General features: G+C 43.3%; 1 protein-coding gene across 19 annotated transcripts in view; it reads left to right on the top strand.

The window, feature by feature from the left end:
- The window catches only part of ankhd1 (ankyrin repeat and KH domain containing 1), a 54,845-nt gene that overhangs the window by 16,012 nt on the left and 13,453 nt on the right, over positions 1–25,380 (top strand). For 5 of the 19 annotated variants that reach the window (XM_080415924.1, XM_080415927.1, XM_080415925.1 and 2 more), the window contains exons 5-27: positions 1,676–1,823; positions 3,278–3,511; positions 4,011–4,105; positions 6,073–6,234; positions 7,141–7,222; positions 10,287–10,478; positions 11,046–11,155; positions 11,330–11,417; positions 12,129–12,256; positions 13,553–13,696; positions 14,242–14,341; positions 14,884–15,161; positions 15,741–16,028; positions 16,524–16,679; positions 18,198–18,663; positions 19,257–19,396; positions 19,519–19,630; positions 20,581–20,726; positions 21,271–21,413; positions 22,075–22,288; positions 22,867–23,042; positions 24,013–24,175; positions 24,807–24,902. In XM_080415924.1, coding sequence (XP_080272050.1) covers positions 1,676–1,823; positions 3,278–3,511; positions 4,011–4,105; positions 6,073–6,234; positions 7,141–7,222; positions 10,287–10,478; positions 11,046–11,155; positions 11,330–11,417; positions 12,129–12,256; positions 13,553–13,696; positions 14,242–14,341; positions 14,884–15,161; positions 15,741–16,028; positions 16,524–16,679; positions 18,198–18,663; positions 19,257–19,396; positions 19,519–19,630; positions 20,581–20,726; positions 21,271–21,413; positions 22,075–22,288; positions 22,867–23,042; positions 24,013–24,175; positions 24,807–24,902 — 3,861 coding nt within the window. The remainder of the gene's footprint in view (positions 1–1,675; positions 1,824–3,277; positions 3,512–4,010; positions 4,106–6,072; positions 6,235–7,140; positions 7,223–10,286; positions 10,479–11,045; positions 11,156–11,329; positions 11,418–12,128; positions 12,257–13,552; positions 13,697–14,241; positions 14,342–14,883; positions 15,162–15,740; positions 16,029–16,523; positions 16,680–18,197; positions 18,664–19,256; positions 19,397–19,518; positions 19,631–20,580; positions 20,727–21,270; positions 21,414–22,074; positions 22,289–22,866; positions 23,043–24,012; positions 24,176–24,806; positions 24,903–25,380) is intronic. The other 14 variants (XM_080415926.1, XM_080415940.1, XM_080415934.1 and 11 more) reach the window with 8 other exon arrangements.

Below are 25,380 nucleotides of genomic sequence, written 5' to 3'. Positions count from 1 at the left end.
CCCCCTCTCTCTCTATAATCTATATGTATTAAATAAAAAAGCCATGCTGTGTGCAATATATTTTTAAATAATACATTTCTATTGATTTAATATAGGTGCTACTTATTAAAGCTTTAATCGAAGGCTGTTAACCTTTACTGTAGCTCCAACACTGTCTCTTCAGAGGCAGGCTGTCTGTCTGCCTGCTTCGTTGGCTACACACTGACAGTAGCTGCTCTTCAGTTGCTCCTGGGTCCTAGTGTCCTAGGTTCGTAATATAAAAGGCTATTAGGCTGCGCTGCTATTGTAAATATAGCCTATAAATGTACTGCCCGGCCTGAAGCCAAATATGTGACTGCAGAAATCTTAAGTTCTACTACTTATCCCAAACCCAGTTGCTCATCTGTATGTAACTAGCATAAACGCTATGATCCAAACATCAAAAGGCTGCTATAATGTTGACATCAACCTATAATTGGTACTGCTAATTGTTTTTTTTGGATTCATTGAATCATGCTCATACCCCTTGGTCTCCCATCCCTTTTATTAAGGAAAAACATTATCAACTTAAGAGCACATGCGAGCACATGCGCTCCTTAGGGAAAGCGGTCAGCGTCAAGCCCTGATAAAGGTTGTGACACACCAAGCTGACCCGAAAATTGGTCGTGGACTGTGCAGTGTGTACTGTGCCATCAGTGGTAGTCAGATGTCTGCGTAGGTTGGTCACCCGATTCAGATGTTGAATCGGTGGCGGAAGAGAGAGGGGATGGCGAGGGGGGGTGTAGAGCTAGAGGTGGGGAGAACTGTCTTGCATTTGCCCAGTGCAAACACAAAGAGAGAAAAAAAGAGCAAGGCAGAGAACAAGTGTGTGTGTGAGACGGATAGGGTGAGAGAGAGAGACGCACTGACTTCATTGGCACAGTATGTTATGGCTTGCATTCACTTTTGGCAAACAAACTTCATGTTTAATGTTGCTGTCAATGTTGCAGATGAACAATACCTCTGCCCACTGCAGGGCTTTGTTCAACAACTCAAACAGCTGCATTCATTACAGACCTAGTCGTGTTTTTGCGAGGGGTCTATAACATAACCGTATAATGTTTTCATTCACTGATTCGGCCATTATGGTAGATTTATTTTCTCTTCACGCAGGCGCACATCAGCCGACCATCAGATGTAGTGTGTTAGTTTACTGTGCACACAGCGACTTTTAACACATTTTGTTTTTGTGAATATGTTTTGGGGCTTTTTTGCCTTTATTGATAGTACCAGTGAAGATTGACAGGAAACAGGGAGAGAGAGGCGGGGTGTGACACGCAGCAAAGGTCGTCGGCATCGGGATTCGAACCCGCTACACGCTGTCAGGCTGCACTAGAGCATATATGTGCCGTGGTATGCGCCTGGACCACTAGGCCAGCGGGCGCCCTTTTTAAAATTTGCGTCTCCCATTTTGATCTCCCGGCGTAGTCCTTATAGTCAGTTTGGTGTGTGTCACAGCCTTAAGATGTAACGACTTCACCAGTATTTAAAAGTGAAAATAGAGAAACCTGGCTTTTGATTTAACGTGGAAACTCTGGATATTGCCGTATCAAATTATTGCCCTAACCTGATAGTTCACAATAATTTGAGGTATTCCCGTGAATAAATGTCACAACTCCTTCTCCAACCTGTGATCCTGTTCTTTTGGTGTTTCTAGGTGTTGTTGGCCATGCATGCCAACGTGGAGGATCGGGGCATCAAAGGTGACATAACGCCCCTGATGGCTGCTGCCAGTGGAGGCTATGTAGACATCGTCAAACTGCTGCTGGTCCACGGGGCAGACGTCAACTCGCAGTCATCCACAGGTGAAACCTCAACGCAAACTGTTGTCTCTTTTAGACTGCGAAGGGTGACTCAGAACCTTCCATAACCTGAAACTTTCCAGAACATGTGAAGTGCTGTGATTGTTTTTTGTTTGTTTTCCATCCCTGAAGTGGGAGGTACATCATTAACACATTAACCTGCCATTCACGGTTATATCCGTGAATGCAAATCCAACCTGTTATCTGCCAATCACGGTTATATCCACGAAGAAAAAAAAAGTCCATAACCCAAGATAACGTGATTCGAAGATTTACTGCTCCATTCACTTCCTGGTTAACGTATTACTTTAAAATCCTGTATCTCGGCTCCTGTGTACTTATTTTTTTTACTATGTATTTACTATGTAGACATGCTATTTTCAACTGGCTGCAATTAATACACGGATTACCGTGATCGGATTTCCCCCCCCCCCCGATTCTACGAGACTTCTGTGTGTGTGTGTGTGTGTGTGTGTGTGTCTGTAATGAGGGGATCACCGTGAGGACGGTGATCACGGAAAATATTTTGTAACTAACTAAATCGTTAAAAACGCTGGCACTGGCTGTACCCTGTTTAAAAAAACCTCTGGCAGTGAATGTGTTAAAATAAACCTTGTCAAACAAATACACAATCTGCATTCTCACAACGGGAAGCATTGTGAGCTTATATATCTGCCGTTTTCCCTATTTTACAAAAAGTGTAAGTTCTAGGTTACCAGAACTCTGGGTTAGTACCACCCCCTGAGCAGGGCCCCGATTAGATTCCGAGAACCTTATCTGAAACAGAGCTGTAGCGCATGGAAACAAATCGAATCAATTGATTCCTCACCTTCTAATCGGGGCTGGGCAATGTTTTGAATCCTCCGGTATGATGGATGGTATTTTAATGAACGATAAGACACATTTTATATGGAGGTATCAAAAATAGCATTGTATCATTCAATGGTGTGAGAGGAATATTATTCACCTAATTAATCTGTTCTTTCTTCTAATAGATAGATTGATCTTTATTTAACACTGTGGGGAAATTCAGATGTCATAGCATAATTCTTTTTAAGCTTTTTGCCTATATTGACAAAATAAAGAGAATATTAATCAATGAAGTTTTTAGCATTTTTCTAACCGATTAATTTGGACTAGTTTGATTAGTTTACTGTTGCACCCCTAAAGGAAATACTTTTGTGTTTGATCCATATAGATAATGTTTTTTTTTTGGGGGGGGGGGGCTTTTCTGCCTTTTATTCAGATAGTACAGTAGAGTGTGACAGGAAATTGGGAGAGAGACGGGGATTGACACACAGCAAAGGCCGCCTGGCTCGGGAATCGAACCCACGACTCACTGTCAGGCTGCATTAGAGCCTATATGTGGTATGCGCCTTAACCGCAAGGCCATCGGTGCCCCCGATCCATATAGATAATGTGATAACGGCCCCCCTTGCTGTGCTCCTCTCCTCCAGGTAACACGGCTCTAACGTATGCGTGCGCGGGCGGCTTCGTGGACGTGGTGAAGGTACTGCTTAAAGAAGGAGCCAACATCGAGGACCACAACGAGAACGGACACACGCCCCTGATGGAGGCGGCCAGCGCGGGCCATGTGGAAGTGGCCAGGGTGCTGCTGGAGTTTGGCGCTGGCATCAACACACACTCCAACGAGTTCAAGGAGAGTGCACTCACACTCGCCTGCTACAAAGGTCAGAGCGCCTGGATTAAAGTTCTCGTCTGATTTCATGTCATTTGTGGATTCCATAGAAGTCAGCATGTCTTCTATGGAAGCATAACTCTAACCCTTGGTTATTAATTAGTCAAACTAGCAGATATATGCATGTTCAGAAGCATCTTCCATAAAAACCTAATTTTATTTTTCATAAAAGCAGAAGTTTGTGTTTGTGTTTGGCTGCATGTAGAACAGCCAGAGCATAGGTTAAGAACAATATCACTAAAACATAAGTTTACATATTGTGCTAATTGTTTAGGAAACACAGCGCTAGTGTTGTTTCACGCTGTTTCACAAATTGCAGATCATGACTGGACCAACAAAAATGTTCAGTAATTAGATTTTAATTTGCTTGAATCCATGAGAATGTCAGTTACCCTCTATTGAGAACAAGTGCCATCTAAAATCTTTTTTTTTTTTTATCAGTGTCCTGTCAAGGTTCCCAAACAAAAATGTAACAAAGACATTTTTTCCAGGTCATTTGGATATGGTGCGCTTTCTGTTGGAGGCTGGAGCAGACCAGGAGCATAAGACGGACGAGATGCACACGGCGCTGATGGAGGCTTGCATGGTGAGCATCACCCTCAATACACATCAGCGGTGATGATTCATTGTTGTGTGCAATTTTCAATCAGAAAAGGCTGGGATCAGCGTTTGGGAGACTTTAAAACGAGCGGCCCCAACGTGCTACGCCAACGTGACTGCAACCACCCACTGAGACGAAGGCGACATGAAATAGCAGAGTAGATGAAGCTACATTTTTTGAAGCCCACGGCAGTCAACTGCATACTGTGGCAGGAGAGAATAATTTGGGAAAAAAGGAACACGCGGTCTTCAATTACAGCCAAAAAGTTTTAGTGCAAATACAACGTTTCGGTCGCACTGACCTTCATCAGGTATCCGCAGATAGAAGTCCCATTATCAGCAGATTCTGCTGATGATGGGAAAGGGGTGACACATTTGCCCAATCCTGACATTGGGAAGAGTTATTTAGTAGAGTATTGTATTACATTGCCATATTTCGTGATTTCGTCCTTGCGTATTTGTGTAAACTACATTAGGGCCTTGAAGCCTTTGTCTGTGGACTGATTACACACTGAGATATGTTTTTATATTTAATGTATGTAAAACTAATATATGGATTGGAGTTAGCATGCTATGTTTAGCATAAATTAACAACATTGGTGTGTTTAACCCATGAAGACCTGAGGCGATTCTTATTTTTTTTCCCAATATCCTAAGTTTTTTTATTTTTCTTTTCTTCAAAAATAGCAGATCTACAAGCTCATAGCGCGGCACTCGGTGCCGCGCTATGAGCTTGTATATCTGCTATTTTTGAATAGCCAAAGAAGTCACAGATGCGTTCCAGGTCTTAAAGGGTTAAGAATCATGTCAATTCTAAGCCAGAAAATGATTTTCATTTAGGACAGAATAGTGCATCCCTAATCTCCACCCCTCTCTATCTCCACCCTACCTTCCAGCCTTAGGGTGGAGAGTCTGGAGACTCACTGCACTAATTGGGCATCAAGGTTGTCATAAGAGACAGTTTTGTTCCACCGTATGTATGTACTCAAGGGAAGCCTTTTTGAGGAATAACAAGCACCAGTTTAAGCTCACACCTGGTTAAACTGTGCGTATATGTTGTAACCTTAATTCTTTTTGTGTGTACTACTGTTGTGTTATCTCTGCCGGTGACTGATGTTGGCTTTTTGGAAGCAGTACTGCTTCTGATATTAGACCGGAAAAAGCAATGGATTACTGCCGATTATTGAGTTTAAATCCTTACATCTGCCTAGCAACATATCCGGTGGTTCCTCCTAGAGTTCAAGCTGCAATCTGTAAGATTTATGTCATTCCCGGGAATCGAAATCGGGCCTCCGGGTGAGCACTGCAGTTTCTACCGCTGAGCTAAGAGATTTGGGCAGTAGGCTTTGAGCTTCATCCAATACCTCTTGTCAGCCACTAGTGGCCCTACCCGACCACAGGATCTAAATTTCTCAATGGAAGAGACCACCTTCAATCACAGCAGTTATATTGTATTAACATACTATACCATACAGATTGGATTTTTGCTATTTGCAAAGAATTATGGATTGCATCTTTAAAGATGCGTGTAGGACTGTCACAATTATTACTCGCCTAATTGCAATTATTATTATTTGAGATCGGGATAATCGTCATAATTGTTTCCATGTTGAAACATTTTCATACATTTTTCAAAAATGTAAGCTTGTAGATCAGCTTTTTTTTTAGAAAGTAAAAAATTATTCAATGTCAGTAATTTCAGTAAAGTTATTTGTCATATCTGCCCTGTGCAATTTTTGATTATGAAGCCCAAAAGGCAAACAAAAATTGAATTTGTATCCATATGTTCCAATGGTCAATGCCAAAAACACAATTAAATCGTTAATCGCAATTATTTGTATGGCAATTAATCATCAACTTAACTTTTGTAATCGTGACTGCCCTAGACGCATGCACGTGTCCCCAAGCATCAGGTGCTTACCTCTCCCCTCCATTGTGTCTCTCTCTCCGCTGTCCCAGGACGGCCATGTGGAAGTGGCGCGACTGCTGTTAGACAGCGGCGCGCAGGTCAACATGCCGGCCGACTCCTTCGAGTCTCCCCTCACCCTGGCAGCCTGCGGGGGCCACGTGGAGCTGGCTGCCCTGCTCATAGAACGAGGAGCAAATCTGGAAGAGGTAGGAGAACCCACACACACACACACACACACACACACACACACACACTTCCTACATCAGTGGTTCTCAAAGTTTTCATGTAAAGATCCCCAAAATTAATATGTATTTGGCCGCGAACACTCTGTGTGAAAATATTTTGTGCCATGGACTTCCATACAAGACTTGTGTTGTATGCACAAGCTTGTAGAGTTTTTAGATATATAGGGTTAAAGTGGTTATACTTATTTTTATGCTGTATTAACCCATTTTGCTGGGGATCCCCTTGAACCTCTCAAGGACCCCTGGGGGTCCTCCAACCCTTTAAGAACCACTGTTCTACATGAAATGTGGACAAATTGCCCTGGCACTTAACACAAGGAAAACAACTCTTCAGGTACGGTGATACCTAGATCACAGTCACATTAGCCCGGTCATTATCTACAGAATATACATCATCATAAACACTAATAATCTTCAAGTCAGAGTCCAGTCATAAAATCAGGGTTCATCACTTCAAACTTCCTGTCCTCTTTTGAAGAAAGAAAGAAACATTGAAATTCGGGTTGGAATCCGGAACCGGAGGAACAGTATTCAAAACTGAGGAACCGTAATCGGTTCCATCACATTTGGAATTGTTTCTGGAACCGGTTTTTATCACACGGTCAGAGCTTGTATGTGGACTTCATGTCTGCTATACATTACAATTCCAGTGGTTATCAAGCCTTTTAATTTCAAGGACCACTGTAACTCTGAGAGTGCACAAATGGAACCAAATGGACCCTTACAGGTCTATACAGGAGTTGTGGACTTTCAGAGTGTACAAATGTTGGTGTTTGTGTTCAACCATGCTGGTGCTTGTGTTTTGCTTGTGTTCAACCATGTTGTTGCTTGTGTTCAACCATGCTGGTGCTTGTGTTTTGCGTGCAGGTGAATGATGAGGGCTACACTCCTCTGATGGAGGCAGCCAGAGAAGGCCATGAGGAGATGGTGGCACTGCTGCTGGCTCAAGGTAAGGAACTCTCACCACACCTAGACCACTAGGGGTCCCAGGACCCCCAAATAGACTTAGCCACACCCATGAAAATAGTAGACCTACGAGCACAAGGGATGCATTGTGCTCTTGTAGGTCTGCTGCACTTTTAGAAAATTCTTGAAAATGTTTGCGTATTTTTGACAGTGACATGCCCCAAAATAGAGATACCAATTGAAAATGTTTAAACTGGTACAATAATCTTATAAATGTACAGTTTTATTCTTCTTTTTCCTATCTTTTCTGATGGGCCCTCCTGGCAGCCCCTGGAGGCCCACAGTTTGAAAATCTGTTGCTTAGACCAGGGGTCTTCAACCTTTTCAGGCCAGGGACCCCCAAACTGATGGGGTGATGGAGCAGGGACCACCACATATATCGTATATTTATGTATACAATTGTGTTTTATATGTATAAACATGAACAAATGGTTGCCTGGAGCCTGCTCCTACCCACAGGTTGTCCCAGTAGGTGTACAAAAGACCCTTTCTTTCTCTACAAAATATGTATAAACATACCATGTTATTGTGCATTCAATACTAAGCTATTCAAATATGTCATGTTATGTTTAAAGACATATTGACATTTTTGGAAAAAAAATAACAACGTTTTTTTAAAAAAAGGAAAAAAAGGGTTTTAATCAAACAATTTCGCGGACCCCCTGCAGTACCTCCGCGGACCCCCTAGGGGTCGCGGACCCCCTGTTGAAGACCTCTGGCTTAGACAATGGTGTCTCAAAGTGGACTAGGCCTCATTCTGAATTAGAGAATTAAAATAATTCACATGACAAAGAGATGTCTGTGGTTATAAACCTGGGCAATAAAGGAGGTGCAGGACAATCAGAAGATCAGCATAACAATAAAAAAATGTCATCCTGATTAAGATCCTTGATCAAAATAAACAATGGGAGCTAATAGCACTGTACACAGTCTATTTTTATTTATAAGCCCAAGCAACTCTTTCCCAAAGTTGGGTGCTAATAGCACTGTACACAGTCTATTTTTATTTATAAGCCCAAGCAACTTTTTACCAAAGTTACAAGCTTGTGTAGTATGTTAACTTTGTGCTCTGAATGCATGCATGGTATTATTTAACAGTCGAGTAGTCAAAACCTGAATGCATAAAAAAATTGGTTAATTAGAGTTCCTCTAGTATAAAATAATTCAAAAGGTTGCGTATTATTCTTACACCTGCTTAAGTATACGTTCAGTATCGTATTCAGTTGTGCAACGAAAATCCTCATCTACCCCAAACAATGGAAACGTAAGAGCCAGCACTGCAGTGTGTGATGTCATTCTGACTCACTGCTCAGAGGGACTCACTCCGCTGGGGGTGAACTGGACTCTTTAATTGTCTGAACTTTACCTTCATATGTTGCTATTTTCTATCACTCATCAACCAGAGAACATGCTGATCCCCAGGCAGTCACACTGGGTTCGATCAAAGCCACTAGATGGACATCAGCCCTCAAACAATAACAATTACTGCTGTGTTATTGTATTAGGAGGCTTGCTATGGGGCTAGGGAATTGTATTGGTTTTGTTTTTCTGTGCAAGACTGTGTCTATATCAAGTAGCTTATGAAATTATAGGTATTTGTTTGGTTCTCTTATCTTTCCACTATCTGCTCCATGGGGCCGCTTTACAACATTATTATTGTACCAGCAAACCTCCCTCTATGGGTCAGATGAGTGGTTTGGGGCGGTGTATATTCAACATAGGTGAAATGGGGTGGAGGAATGTTTGACTGCTTGGCTCGAGCAGACATTTTCATGCCTAATTATTGAACACAGGCTCTACTAGGCGAGCTGACAGACATGACAGGAGTTGGATTCAAACTCAGCTCCTTGCGACTCACAAGGAGTCGGACCATATGGTCTGTCTGGCTGAGCCAAACTTCGTTATGTTAGCACAGAAGTCACAGGGGGGTAATGGCATTTGGCCAAATATTATCTGCATATTATTTTTTGACACAGTTTGGTGTTGAGATAAATAAAGAGGGAGGCTGGTTGATTGATGAACCCCTAGGTACATTTCCAAGCAGAGTCAGTGACTCTCTTTCTATTGGAGAAAGTGTCCATGTTTATCAGTGTTGCAATCCAGCTCAGAAGGTAGTCTAAAAACATGGAGATTCTGTTGTGAAACAAAGCCTCTAGTCACCAGTAAAATGTTTGGCAAGCTGCTGTAAATGCCTTGGGTCAGACAAAATGGTTGAGTATGACGCTAATAACTTGCAGGCTTTGGTTCATTTAGGCTAATTGTAGGCTATTGATTTGAACCAGTAACGTACATAATGTATGTGGGGTGGTTTATGGTTGCAGCCATAGTAATTCTTGACACATTCTGTCTCCACTATAAATACACTGTTGGTCTCCCAGTTTCTTTCTTTGTCTAATAATGGAGACAGAAAATCTCTTCCCACAGACTTTGTTGAGAATATTAGTCAAACTGTTTCACAGTGGTTTGGCAATATGTAGAACACAATCTAAACAGACTTTTCATCATGGTTTTAGGCTGTGGCTTGGCAACTGACTTAATGGATAACAAGTAGCTTGCAAGGGAAGATGCCTCATTTTGCTGTGCAGTGCATACAGTGTACATGACTTTGCTTCCCATAACCTACAGTCAGTGGTTCTCAAACGGTGTTCTATAAGACAAGTCTAGGTGTGCCTTGGGATTTTGTGACTATTTATTATTGCTATATAAATGCAACCATACATAAAGTTATGAATTACCTTGTAATTTACTATATCAGTACTTTGTGTACTCATTTCCCAATACAGAGGCAAATTCCGTACAAAAAATATATTTCATCACTCAATCCCTAGTTTGGGCATGTCATTATTGGTGAAATCTTTTAATTTGAAATTTAAATGTATTTTTCCCAAGCAGTACAATCTCACAACATGTCACATCATGATGTAACGTGTAAGCTTGTGTGAGGGTCGGAAGCCCATGTCTAGTTCTATCAAAATGGCACAATAAATTTGAGATTTACCTTGAATCTTAACACATCCGGTTATAAATCCTTCCGCTTGGTTGTCCAGGTGCTAACATTAACGCCCAGACAGAGGAAACGCAGGAGACAGCGTTGACCCTGGCCTGCTGCGGTGGCTTCCTGGAGGTGGCCGACTTCCTCATCAAGGCCGGGGCCGACATCGAGCTGGGCTGCTCCACTCCCCTCATGGAGGCTGCACAGGAGGGTCACCTGGAGCTGGTCAAGTACCTGCTGGCTGCAGGTGAGCGCGGAGAGAGACCAAATGCACACATGGCAACATGCAAGAGATTATTGTTCCTATGCAAAAACAATTGAGGTGGGAGACCACTGTACAATGCAAAAGAATAGTTTTAATGCCTTCAAACAGCCATTTCTCAGCCACTACTCCGGCAGCGCGTTTCGAGTACAAGAACCACGAGTACAAGAACTCTTCCTCAGGCAGCAATGAGTGGTTGGGAAGTCTGTAAGATAGTATTTTTTTTGTTCAAGGTTTTTTTATTTTATATTTTCACATACAGGTCTATAACAAAGGGCATACAAAAACAGTGAATGTATGTTACCCCTCCCACCCCCCCAAAGTTCCCGCTCCGAAAGAGCCACAACCCTGGTATCTAGTCTGTAAGATTTTAAGCCTATTTTTTTGTTGTTGCTTTTTGAAGGCATTAAAACTATTCTTTTGCATTGTACAGTGGTATCCGTCCTCAATTGTTTTTATGTTGGATTTTTTCCTCCTTGGGAACCCTAGGACTCTCCACTTTTTTTGGGTGGCACAATTATTATTCCTAACCACTCGGTTGTCGTTGTTCAGGGGCAAACGTTCACGCGACCACGGCGACGGGAGACACAGCGCTGACGTACGCGTGTGAGAACGGGCACACGGACGTGGCGGACGTGCTACTGCAGGCTGGAGCCAACCTGGTACGCATCAAGCACAACTTCTACTCTGTCGTACGACGGAGCACAAATTGGGCATTTCTCACAATAATGCACACATCATCTCGCTTTCTTTGTGGTTATGTAGCGCGCTTTCTTTGTGGTTTCTGAAATGGGCTTTTGTCACCTTAATTGAGCGTGTTGTCGTGTTTTCTCCAGGAACACGAGTCAGAAGGGGGGAGGACTCCTCTAATGAAGGCTGCCAGGGCAGGCCACCTCTGTACTGTACAGTTCCTCATCAGTAAAGGTCAGTTAAATGCATTTCTATAGCGCCTTTCCCTTTTGTGCAAAGCGCTTCACAATGTGCATTATATTCACCCATTCACACACACTGGAGGCAACCTGCTCACCGGGAGCATCACAGGGGGTTCAGTGTCTTGCGTTAGCACACTTTGACACAATACCTAGAGGTGCCGTCAGATCGAACCGGGTGTTGTAGGCCGTTTGTTAAAAACGTTGATTAAATACAAAGGGAATTAAACAAATTATGTTTTCCCAGAGAATGGTTGGAAATGAATTGGTCTTGACAGGTGCCCTATCTGTTCAAAATGTTAGACTAACTTCATCAGGAAATGTTTAGATTTTGATATTGTTATTATTATTATTACGAGTTTAAAATTTTAGGAAATGAGAGGCGTTGTTTTTAGTTTTTGTCAATTGAATTCATACACTAAAAGTTGACATTCACCACACTTGTTATTAGTGTTATTATCTGCTATAAACGTGTGATTCTGTCGGTTTTGAGAGTGAAATGCTCTTGTATAGATGTGGTCCTGTGGTCCATAACTTGACCACAGGACAGCCATATCATATCTTACAAATGTGTCGTTATCGACACCTTGCCAAAATGGTTAACGGTTGATTAGGATTTATCTAACTAAGCGATTGGCGTTTCCATGACCAATGGCGGAATCCTTCATGACTTAATGAATATGTGTGTTTGACCTGTCCTGTCCAGGTGCTAACGTGAACAGAGCGACAGCTAATAACGACCACACCGTGGTGTCTCTGGCCTGCGCTGGCGGACATCTGGCTGTGGTGGAGCTACTGCTGGCGCATGGGGCAGATCCTACACACAGACTCAAGGTAACACACACACACACACACACACACACACACACACACACACACACACACACACACACACACACACACACACACACACACACACACACACACACACACACACACACACACACACACACACACACACACACACAGATTGAATGTACTTGAACTGTTATGTTTCTACTTCTTTAAATTATTTTGTTTTTGTAACATTCAACCACACAGACAGTACAGACGATACATTCCAAAAAAAATACCAAAAGCACATGAGACAAAACACAATTTTATCAAAAGCAACAACAAAAACACAGAAAAACACATGAAAAACAATCCGTCAAATACATATTCACTTTACATCACCGCCACAACAAGACCGTCATTATAAAATACAGAGCTTAGAAAACGTAACCCGACAGAATGGATAAACTTTTATTGATCCCATGGGGTAATTCAGGTGTCGTAGCAGCAAAAGCAGTAAGATTGAAACACTGGATAGCTGCAGTAAGGAGTACAGGGATAAGAATAAGTTCTAATAAATAGACTTAGAGTCTGACCATAGCCATCTGCACTATTATATCAATAAATATATCGCTGTCGGGTGGAAACCTTGTATGTCCAAAACCGTTCTTAAAAAAAAGAGAGAAAAAAAAGCTAAGTTAAGCTACAAGCTCACAACGTGTCACATTGCGACACGTTGTGGAGCTTGTAGATCTGCTATTGTCACTACTTCTGTATGTTTTGACATGAAAAAAGATACAAAGTTTAAATATGGAGAGATGAGGTTTCTGCCCGACAGTGAATGTAATGATTACATATACAATCTATCAACAATGAAACATTTACAGCAATTAGCCAAACATGCATCTGTCATGGTTCTGTAGTGTACATTCCTGTGTACATTCCTGTGGTTTGTATGTGCCAAGCAGGAGTCATTAATTCAATAACGGAGCAGGGGGCTTGGTTATGGAGTTTAATGGCTACTGGCACAAAGAACTGACCAAGTCACTTTGTTTTTTGTACCAGGGGATGATGTGTCTGTGGCTGAAAGTGCTCTTCATTGCACCTAGCTCATCATAGAAGGGATTATACACTCGATAAATAAAGGAATACTGATGTAGATCATTTTTGACATTTGTTTTTATATTTTGGGATGTTTACAAGATATATTGTGTTTATACACATTTTAAATCATGGAATATGAAACAATCGCCCTCCCCCCAAAATGACTGTACAGAATTGCAACTCTTCCAATATACCCATGTTTTCCTGCATTTGTAAACCACCATCCATCCATCCATACGTTTGTGTCGTTAGGATGGTTCGACCATGCTGATAGAAGCTGCTAAGGGAGGACACACCAACGTGGTGTCCTACTTGCTGGACTACCCCAACAACATCCTGTCTGTCCCCACCCCCGACCTGTCCCAGCTCACGCCTCCCTCGCAAGACGCCTCTCAGGTAAGCAGAGAACCCTCAACGTTGCCCGATGGCCCAGGCTGCAAGACTATTCCAGAGCCATTTGGCCCGAGTGGTGACCAGGCTAGAAGATTTCTTTCCATCGTCTTAACCACTTAATCCCTATATACCATGTTGAAGGACGAATAGCGAAAATAGCCGTCTACTAGCTTCCAATGTGTCGCATTGTGAGCTAGTATATTGGGTATTTTTTTAAACAAATTATAATGATAAAAATATTCTATGATGACATGCCTGTTTTTCTAAATACAATGTACGTAGAACATATGACTAAAATGTATTCTTATTTCCTGTTCCGTCGTCTTCTCCCACTGCGATATAGCGTGGAGAAATTAACCACTTAAACCCAGTCTTAGTAAACTGGACCTGAGGTGGCTCTGTATTTGAACTGCTTTTTTCCGTCCACTCCAAATCTCTTCACCAAAAATAGCCGATCTATAAGTTCACCTGAAGACAATCCCTCTTTAAGTATTTAGCGTGCGTGCATAATGTACCAGAACTGACATGGCTCCCTTCTTCTCCTGCAGGTTCCTCGTGTCCCATTCCAAGCTCTCGCCATGGTGGTGCCCCCCCAGGAGCCAGACCGCTCCCCTTCAAACATCACGCCCCCACCTGTCGCCAGCAAAGGTGACAGCCTCACACCTTTATGCCTTAAAATCTTCACATTCATTCACAAAATCATTATTTTTTGATAAATCCTAAATAATATTAGTTTATTTTATTCAGTTTCAGTTGCTGCTTCACATTCTTGCTTTTGTATTTGAATTATTTCATTGCCGTTCTTTCTATAAATGCATCCCTCTGTTGTTTTTATTTGTTTGATTACATTACATTACATTACAGCACATTAATTAACATCCATATAAAATAATATGTGATCTAAACAAGTCGGAGTTGGCAAGAATGTAATTGAAATCTTTAGACCTTGGCATTTAACAAAATGCAGGAACATTGCAATTGACAATATGCAATACAAATACACAAATGGAGAAAAAAAAGATATCACCGTTCTGGTTTGCACTGTAGATAACTATATCGTTCACCATAGTCTTTGTTATAGTTGTGGTGTGGACCATCCACATCAACTATATCTTTGCAGTTATATTTCTAGTGCTTGATGTGAACGGCATAAATCACTGTGAGATTAACCTTCTCTGTCCACTCTTAAGGTGCGTCCAAACAGAGGCAAGCGGCCCTCCAGCCCAGCAGCAGTCCCACCTCGGCGGGTCGAGGCCCCGAGGTGGAGCCCCTACCGCCCTTCCACCTGTGCCAGCCTCTGGAGTGCATCGTGGAGGAGACGGAGGGCAAGCTGAACGAGCTGGGCCAGAGGATCAGTGCCATCGAGAAGGCCCAGCTGCAGTCGCTGGAGCTCATCCAGGGGGAGCCGCTCACCAAAGACAAGATAGAGGAGCTGAAGAAGAGCAGAGAGGAGCAGGTGAGGCCACCGGTAGGCTCCGCACCAAATATAATCACATTTTGAAAAATAGCAAAATGTAGCAAAGTTTTGTGTCCATTAAGAAAAGGACACATACGGGTCTATAAGGGTCTTTTCACCCTTATAGACCATATCGGAATGGTTTGTAATGTGTGCTCAGAGTTCGTCTATTAAGGCTTCCTTTTGATCTATGAATTGTCATTGACTTCATGAGCACCTCTTAACCACCTGGACTTAAGTTGTCACCTTTTCAACTTTGTTCTAATGGTAGAATCACGTTAAAGGGACCAAAGATAAGCATTCACATTTTGGTCAAGTTGTAAATACAATATCCTCGCTGTTGGGTAGAAACTGTTTGTTTTTTGTATTTTTATATACAAAAATATTTAAAAATATTCAATCTACAAGCTCACAACGCGTCACATCGCAAAACGCTTTGAGCTTTTAGATGTGCTATTTTCACTACTTGAAAAAGTTTAAATATGGAGATGTGAGGATTCTGCCCGACCGCGACGATATATTACAACAAGTCTTTAACGTGATACTTTGATAATCCGATAAACGCTAAAGTGTTTTGCGTCTGTCTTGAAGGTGCAGAAGAAGAAGAAGATCTTAAAGGAGCTGCAGAAGGTGGAGCGTCAGCTGCAGCTGAAAACACAGCAGCAGTTCACCAAAGAGTACATGGAGGCCAAGGGCCTGAAGGAGGAGCAGGAGGCCGGCCAGAGCCAGGGGCCCGGCCCGGGGCCCGGTGCCTTGGGGGCCCTCCCCACCGTGCCGGGGGCCCTAACGCACGCCACCAGCTCCGACACGGACGAGGAGGCACAGCACAGAGACGGCGTCGGACAGGAGGAGGAGCAGCCGGGAGAGGAAGGGGAAGAGGTGAAGTACTCGTGGATTAAAGTTCTCAGTCGCCATGACCGATTTCGGTCATTCAGATTCCATAGAAGGAAGCTAGTCTTCTATGAAAGCATGTTGCGCAGCGAAAATAGCCGATCTACAGGCTGTCAATGCGTCAGACGCATTGACAGCTTGTAGATAAGCTATTATTATTTAAAAAATGTAAAGAGTATTTGAAGTAGTCAAACTAGCAATATGTTTAGAAGCATTTTCCATAAAACTTAATAGTCTCGGATATTTCATAAATTCAAAGTTATATTAAAGCCTCAGTCAGTGATTTCTTCACATGGTTGGCAGTATGTAGAACAGCAGGGCCACTATTACTAAAACATCATCATTTTACATGTTGGCTTATTGTTTAAGAAACAGCGCTAGTCACACATTATGACTTTGCCATACAAAATGTTATCAGTTGTGAGATTTTTATTTTGCTTTAATCCCTGACTACTGCTGAGTGTACTTGTATGTCCAAAACAGTTACTTTTCAGGAAATTGTGGAAAAAAAGAAAGAACCTATGTTCCAATTCGGCTTGGGATCCGGAACCGGAGGAACCGGATCCAGCATTGGGGAACCGGAGTCGGTTCCCTCACATTTGGAACCGTTTTATCCAGTTTGTCACACTGTCAGAGCTGGTATGTGGACTTCACGTCTGCTATACAATTACAACACCGGTGGTTCTCAAACGTTTTCATTTCAAGGATCACCATAAAGGTCCTTACACACCGGGGGCGATTTTTTTCATGCGAATAATGTTTTTTTTAAAAATCTTATAAAGTCAATGCAAGCTTCCACATCAGTTTCACGGAGTGAAAAAACTTCTTTTATTTATTCGGACCGAGTCCGAATTTAGCGTATATTCGCATAATCGCCGGTGTGTAATGACCCTTAACTCTGAGAGTGTACACATGAAAGTTGGAACCGTAAGGGTCCATTTGGTTCCATTTGTACACTCTCAGAGTTACAGACCTGTAAGGGTCCATTTGGAACCCCCTATAGGAATCGTTAAAGGGAACCGTTCAGGAATGGGACCGTTAAGAGGGAATCGCTAAGGAACTGGAATCGTTAAAATCCTAAAGGATCCCAACCCTAGTTCCAATGGATCCAATGTAGTTGTTATTTAGTCACAAGCTCTTGTTAACCCATTAAGACCTGAGGCGATTCTTACAAATGTTTTCTAAATCCTAAAGTTTCAAGATTTTTCAAAAATAGCAGATCTACAAGCTCATAGCGCGGCATCGGTGCCGCACTATGAGCTTGTATATCTGCTATTTTTGAATAGCCAAAGAAATCTAAAGTGACACAGATGCGTTCCAGGTCTTAATGGGTTAATACTCTCCATTGGTTAAATATACTGCTCAAAGAAATGTAGGGAACACTTTGATCTCTTAATTATTTTGAGTTTTCATGAACTGTGTACATACTGCGAACAAAAACAGCTCAAAAGAATTAAGGGATCAAAGTGTTCCCTTAATTATTTTAAGCAGTGTATTTATAAATCATCAGGCTTCACCACATTCACTTTAAAATGTAAAACTTGTAGATATCTTAGGATCAGCTTTGTGGGACACTGTAGTGTAAATTTAAGAACCCCCCCCCCCAGAAAAGTTTCAACATGGAAATACGAGGTTTCTGCCTGACAAGCGATGATATTTGACTGCCCACCACCGCAGAGACTAGGGGCTCGAATCCTCCTCAGGCCTGGCTGGGCGTCTGTACGAACACCCATTGGCTGCTGGGAGGTCGATCTCTGTCGCCGCACCGGCGGCGACTCTCCTATTCAGTGGGGTGTGTAACTGGGAGGAATGGTGTGTTCCTCCACACGCGCTACATCCTCCTGGTGAAGCTCCTCACTGTCGGGTGAAAAGAAGCAGCCTTCATGTCACGCTTATCGGAAGAGACTAGAGAAGAGAGTATTGAGGGACTAGAGCTAGAGCACTGGGTCCGGGCGGGGACCACCAGGGGACCCTTACATTTCGAAACTCTGGCAGTTAGATTAACAGACAACATTTTACAGTGTAGATTGGTGTCCTAGAGGTAGAAATATGTATCAAATGGGGGTCTGTGGGAATTGGGTATTGGCATGATGATTAAATTGGGAGAAAAAGAAAAACACAAGATGCTAATGTTGAATCTGCTTCCGCACTGGCCAGGAGGAAGAGGACGACGACGACGATGAGGACGACGAGGAAGAGGAGGAGGAAGGCTCGGAGGAGGAGGAAGAGGAGGAGGCGGAAGGCGAAGACGTGGACTACGCCAAGCTGCCTCAGGTGGACACCATCCTGTACCGAGACGGACAGCAGCCGCCTCTTCCCCCGTCGCCCCAGACGTTGCAACAGCAGCAGCAGCCCCAACCTCCGCCCCTGCCTCTCCAGGCCGCCTTCGTCCCCATCCAGCCCCTACCGGACTACAACCCTGCAGAATACCCGGGCAGTACCAGCCCCGAGCTGCAGAGGGTGCTGGCGGGGCAGCAAATGCTGGGGCAACAGCAGCAGGTGCCGGGTCAGCAGTTGGCCGGGTTAGGACCGGGCATGCTGGCCCAGCAGCAGGCCCCAGACGGACTCATGGTGGCTACGCCCGCACAGACACTCACAGACACGCTGGATGACATCATGGCAGGTCAGTGTGTGTGTGTGTGTGCGTGTGCGTGCACTAGGTATTGTTATACTTGTGAGGGCCAGATGTCCCCGCAAAGTATAGTAGAATTTAAGAAATCGACCGTGTAGGAACGTGGACCCCAGAAAATAAGTGTTGTTTTCATGGTTAACAGAGATGTTTAGGGTTAAGGATACAATTAGGAAAAGATAGGGGATATGGGGTCAGGGTTGGTATTAGACATTTAGGGGTTAGGTGTAGTAGTTGGGGATTGTGGTTAAGGTTAAAAATGACCCCCCAAAAAATTTTACAAAATTGCATTTATTATGAAGTTTGGAGTTTTGTTTGTTGAAGGTGATCGAAGTTGAATTTTTTAAAGTTGCTGCACTGTAGTGTATTTTCAACTAAATTAGCATCAAACAACACTTTTATTTATATATTTTAGTTTATTTATTTATTAGATAGCGTATAGCATAGAAACAAGGAACTGAGGGTAGAGAGTAGGAAAGACACACTATATCCGGTCAGCTATTGGTGCGCCCCTGAACACATTTTCAGTTGAAAATGCATAAATGTTTGCTACAAAGAGTTTAAGGTGTTTTTTCTCTGCGTTGCAGCTGTGAGCAACCGTGTGCCCATGTTGAACACTACCACCTCCCCCACACCCCTGTCCCAGCCGCCCTCGCAAACGCCCACCAACATGGCCTCGCCCCCCGCCGTCCTGCCCCTCTACCCCTCCGTTGACATTGACGCACATGTAAGTCCTCGAGCCATCGACACAACACAACGCTTCAAGCGCTAACAAAAGTTTGTATGTACATGCATGCCTGTTGAATGACTTAAAATGTTTTGTTTGTTTCGTTTTTCCCTCTACTGCAGACGGAGAGTAACCATGACACTGCGTTAACGCTGGCCTGCGCTGGGGGACACGAGGAGCTGGTGTCTGTCCTCATCGCGCGAGGAGCCAACATCGAACACCGGGACAAGAAAGGTAGGACACTACGCACTCCGTGCTTTTGGCTTGGCACAATTGGCTCTGTCCACGGGAGAGAAGACGGGCAGGGAGGGAGATTTCTGTCACTGCACTAGTGACTCCTTACAGGTTGATCCTGAGGCCTGTTCAGTGGGGTGTGGAACCAGGGGGAATAGCATGTTCCTCCGTGACACAACTGTACAGTATCATAAAGATCACTAAACATACAGTGTAGTTCATCAGTTAGACTGCTACCTCATTGAACACTTTAAGATTAAACGACCACTAAAAGGGTTCCTCAGCCTATCCTGGGCAGAGAATGACCCTCGTACTGCAGTATGGTGCATAGTTTTTTCTTTGTACGTTGCTCTGTGACAATCTCCAAAGAGTTGGGGGGTAATTCCAATAATGGAACAAGGCTTTTTGATTGACTTAATTTAGTGTTTTGCTATCTTCTGTAATGTAATCAGCCGTAATACTGCCACTCCAGCAAATACTAAAATGCTCTGATAATAAACACTGACATTAAAAGATCTTTGTTTCCTTAGGAAGAAAAGTCTAGACTGGGCTAGCTGTTTTTTCCCATCCTATTAGGTCTAACTAGCACACAATTAGACGGCTAGAATTACCTGGAAATTAGGTAAATTGCGACTGGGGATAAAAACCACAAAAATTCAATTTTAGTTCAGATAGAGAACAGCAAGTTTAAGGGTGTGATTTGTCCCAAAACATGACCTGTGACGTCATGCGACTTTTGTATTTCAATGTTGGGTTGGACTGGTTTGGAATTTCACGTTTTGGGACACCATGTTTTTTCTTAGGTTACGTCGCGGACGTGACGCGTCCATATATGGAGACCATTTGAAACCAGATTTTGTGGAAACTGTAAAATCTAGGTGTGAAGGCTGCATAGCGGCCTGAACATAATGGTATAAAAAAAAAATCACAAATGTCTGCTCCCCTTTCAGGTTTCACCCCTCTGATCCTGGCTGCCACCGCCGGCCATGTAGGGGTGGTGGAGGTCCTCCTGGACAAAGGGGGTGACATCGAGGCCCAGTCGGAGAGAACCAAAGACACCCCACTCTCTCTGGCCTGTTCTGGGGGAAGGCAGGAGGTAAATCCACTTTTAAAAACTCTTTGAGTTCACCGATTTCAACCAGGCGTCTCCTGTTTTTGGGCATGAAATTATAGGCAAAAGCCTAGCCATACATAGCCTGGAATCCAGACAGATTCGCTCTGTTCAGCTGCCTTTTATTTTTTTCACTTCGCTTCTCAGTCTGGGAAGCTTCCTATGTGAAAGGGGCGGTCTCGGGCACTTAGGCGCAGAGGATTCTGATTGGTCTGTGGGCGGGCTTATTGTGATTTGTCCAATCAGCAATGACGTTTAGGTGACGTTCGGAGTTCTTGAGACGGCCAGACTGACAAGCGAAGTAAAAAAAAAAGTGCTGAACGGAGCTAATCAGTCTGGATTCCAGCCTAAGCCATCCAGTCTGTGTCGAAGTGTTGTATGTCTAGTAAAATCGGCAGCGCACTCAGAAATTCTTGCTAATGAAGTACAGCATATGTTGTGCCAAAGCATAATATAGTATTACTGTTGCTATAAAGTGCTGAATATACTGGTATTGGAACACGGAGCGTTGTGTCTTGTGTGCGGTCAGGTGGTGGAGTTGCTGTTGCTGCGGGGAGCCAATAAGGAACACCGCAACGTCTCCGACTACACGCCTCTGAGCCTGGCGGCCTCCGGAGGCTACGTCAACATCATCAAGATCCTCCTCAACGCCGGGGCTGAGATCAACTCCAGGTGAGCAGCAACTGTTTAGTTTGCTAAAAGAACTCCTGCAAGAAGTGTTGTATTAATAGAGGATCTGTATTTGTACTCGCATTTGAAGAAGCATGCCATTTTTCTTCTTCTTTGCAAGATACACATTGAACATTGACACCTATCCATTTTTTACTGCTTAGCTCCCACAGGGCGAGCTGTATAGAACAGTGGTTTTCAAAGTGGGGTTCTTGAGGGGGTTCCAGGGGGGCCCTCAGCTAAATCATTGATAGTTAAGAACCAAATAGACCCTACAGGTCTGTAGGAATGGAACCAAATTAACCCTTATGAGTCCATTTGGTTCCATTTGTACATTGTCAGAATTATGGGGGTCAGCGGCCTAATGCATACCAAACTGGCCGTCTTTGAAATTAAGTTTGAGAACCACTGGTATGTGACAAATGTTAACATTTGCCTCTCAAACCATAATACATTACTTTTGTCAAACTGAACGGATCATGACACATCATGCTGTCATGACGGGGCGTAAAGCTACACCCAACCTGATCCAGATAATCCTCTTCTACCCTCCTTGGCGTTCTCTGTGCATAGTAAAGGATCAAAGAGATGATTTCTTTGATCATTTAACTCATTTAAAATTTCTTCTATATGTGTGTGTGTGTGTGTGTGTGTGTGTGTGTAGGACTGGCAGTAAGCTGGGCATCTCTCCTCTGATGCTGGCGGCCATGAACGGCCACGTCCCGGCGGTCAAGCTGTTGCTGGACATGGGCTCTGACATCAACGCTCAGATCGAGACCAACCGCAACACGGCTCTCACCTTGGCCTGCTTCCAAGGGCGCGCCGAGGTCGTGAGTCTGCTGCTGGACCGCAAGGCCAACGTAGAGCACCGCGCTAAGGTGAGACAGTCTGCTGGTCTCGCTAATTACGGGATGTAGCTCGCAATGTGTCGCATCGTGACCTACTGTGAGTTTGCAGATCTGAGCTATTTATACTGTTTTTTGCATGACACCGACTTAATGGTTAATCACTACAAGACCTCTCCCAATTTTCCGGCGCCGTTATCTGAAGACTCACCTTTTCAGACTCCATCTTAGCCCGGAGCACTTGACCTAGTTTTTAGGCTTGTTTTTTTCTTCTTTGACCACAAGGTTAATATGTAATTTTGGTAGCAGTTCACACAAACAGCTCAGACGCGTTGCAAAACAAAGGACACAAATATATGTGTGTGTGTATGTATGTATATATATATGTGTGTGTGTGTGTGTATATATATGTGTGTGCGTGTGTGTGTGTGTGTGTATATATATATATTTGATTTATTTGTTATGTGCTTATCAAGTCGCTCTGGATAAGAGCTTCTGCTTAAATGCCTAAATTGGAGTTGGTGAGAAACAATCCGCGGTCTTCCTGCTGTTTATTTAACTGGCATTGTGTGGTTTTGATCATTGGATGGTTCTCCTTTCCTCTCCATCAGACGGGTCTCACCCCTCTCATGGAGGCGGCGTCGGGGGGCTACGCAGAGGTGGGCCGGGTGCTGCTGGACAAAGGGGCCGACGTCAACGCTCCCCCTGTCCCCTCGTCTCGAGACACCGCGCTCACCATCGCCGCCGATAAAGGTCACTACAAGTTCTGCGAGTTGCTCATCAACAGGTGAGTGCTTCATGCTGCTGCAAACAAGCACGTTATCTTACTTTGTCTAGAATCACGGGTAGAAAGTAACTAAGTACACTTACTCACGTTTTTTTATACTTTAAACTTCTGCTCCACTACATCTCAGAGGCAAATAATTGTATATTTTATTCCATTAGTTATTTGACAGCTTTAGGTACTTAGCAGATTTAGATTATTAATACGAAACATGCATTAACCACTTAAGTCCTATTTTATACTTCGAATTACTTTGGTACTGGAAGTATATTTAGCTGCTAACAATGTTGTGCTTCTACTCAAGTAAGAATTTGAATACAGGACTTCTACTTGTAACAGAGTATTTTCATATTGTGGTATTGCTACCTAAAGCTGTATTACAGTATGTACTTTTGTGAATAACATTTTATTTTGTCCAATCTGTATGGTAGAGTTATGTTAACACAATATAACTCATACAATTGGGGTGGTTGTATTTGGTCTCCCTGCTCTTCTATTGAGACATTTAGATTCTGTGTCTAGGTTAGACAAGACCTTTGACACAATCCTTGTTTATGGTTTGACATGAATTTTGACCTTCAGGTCAAATTTCATGCTCCCCCGAGCAAGCAAGCAAGCATTGGCTCAGTGGTAAAAAGAAATGGCAGCACTTGCGCAGGAGACCCGGGTTCAAATCCAGGGTAGAACAGGAAAGTCATATTGTGCAGCTTTAAGTAAAACAAATAGTACTTCTTCCACCACTGCCTACTGTGCCTAGAATGGAGTTCTCCTCTTGTCGGTTCATCCCACTATAGCCTGATTTATACTTGGTTGCACACCGCTGTCGCCCATCACTGAGACGAATTGTGAGCTTGTAGATCGACTCAGGCTTCTCTCTCCTCGCATAAAGGCCCTCTGGCATACAGTCATACATGTTTTGTTTTGTGGGCTTCCTTGACATCTTACCCATGATAACCACCTCCTCTCCTTCCAGGGGTGCTCACATCGACGTGCGTAACAAGAAAGGGAACACGCCTCTCTGGCTGGCAGCCAACGGCGGCCATTTTGATGTGGTCCAGCTCCTGGTGCACGACAGTGCGGACGTGGATGCAGCCGATAACCGCAAGATCACCCCGCTCATGGCTGCCTTTCGCAAGGTTCGCTCTCAACACAAAAACACATTTGATGTGGTGTAGGGCTATAACTCTCCATAATGTCCTTACTGAATATTCTATTGATTACTTTTTTTGATTAATCTGATGAAAACAGCTGGATGAAATTAACAGAAATGTCATATTTCCATCATTGCTTCCACGTCATTGTCCAATCTCTTAAGCGCTTAAAACCGACTCCCAAGGAATTTTGGGAAAAAAGGTTTTATTTATTTTCAAAAAATAAAAATAAAAATAGCAGATCTACACACTACTTATAGAAAAGAAAAATTGCTATCAAGCTATTTGTCATGTCTCCCCTGTGCAATTTTAGTTTACATAGCCTAAAAGACAAATAGAAATGTAATTTTTATTTATTATGTTCCAATTTTCAATGCCAAATCAAATCATTAGTTGCACATTTATCGTCAATTAACTTGTCATGATCGTGACAGCTCTAATGCCATGCTGACTACTTGCCTTGTCCTTAGGGGGTCAGACTAATTAGTGGAAAACGAGCGCTGCCGTCCCAACATATGACTCCAACATGTGATTCTTCATCCTGTCCAGTGGGATAAAGTGTTATTGGTGGAACATGGTTCTGGTGTCTAATCAATTTGACTTTGAACGTTTCCAGGGTCACGTGAAGGTGGTGCAGTACTTAGTGAAGGAGGTCAACCAGTTTCCTTCAGATATCGAGTGCATGAGATACATCGCCACCATCGCTGACAAGGTAGGATGGAGGGGACACCTTTATATGTATTAACACACCACACAGGAATAGAATATTTTGTCTCTGTCGGGGTGGAAACCTCGGATGTCCAAAACTGTTACTTTTCAGGATTCAAATTCCAAAACGGCAAAGGTAGCAGATCTACAAGCTCGAAACGTGCAGCTTCGCACCACGTTTCTAGCTTGCGGATCTGCTAATTTTGATACTTTTGTGTGACGCTGTAGTATGATCAAGTAGGGCATGGAGATAAGAGAGGTTCTTCCTGACTGCAACTATTTGTTCTGATTAAATGAACATGTAATGAGCCACTGACTAGGCCTTTAAAAACCATACAGGGCCTTTGAATGATGGCAGGCTTCCTACCAAAGTAACTGGTAGTGTCTGTAAATGTATTGTATGTACATTCATTAGCAATTGCCCTCCCCAGGAATGGAACATTAGCATTGCACTTGTACCAATATATCTGTTCAATGTAGGA

Source organism: Gymnoscopelus braueri, assembly GCF_963280865.1.
Source record: "Gymnoscopelus braueri genome assembly, chromosome: 20".
Taxonomy (NCBI): Eukaryota; Metazoa; Chordata; class Actinopteri; order Myctophiformes; family Myctophidae; genus Gymnoscopelus; species Gymnoscopelus braueri.
Note: the sequence above shows the minus strand (reverse complement) of the source record. Positions and strands in the feature narration are given on the sequence as shown.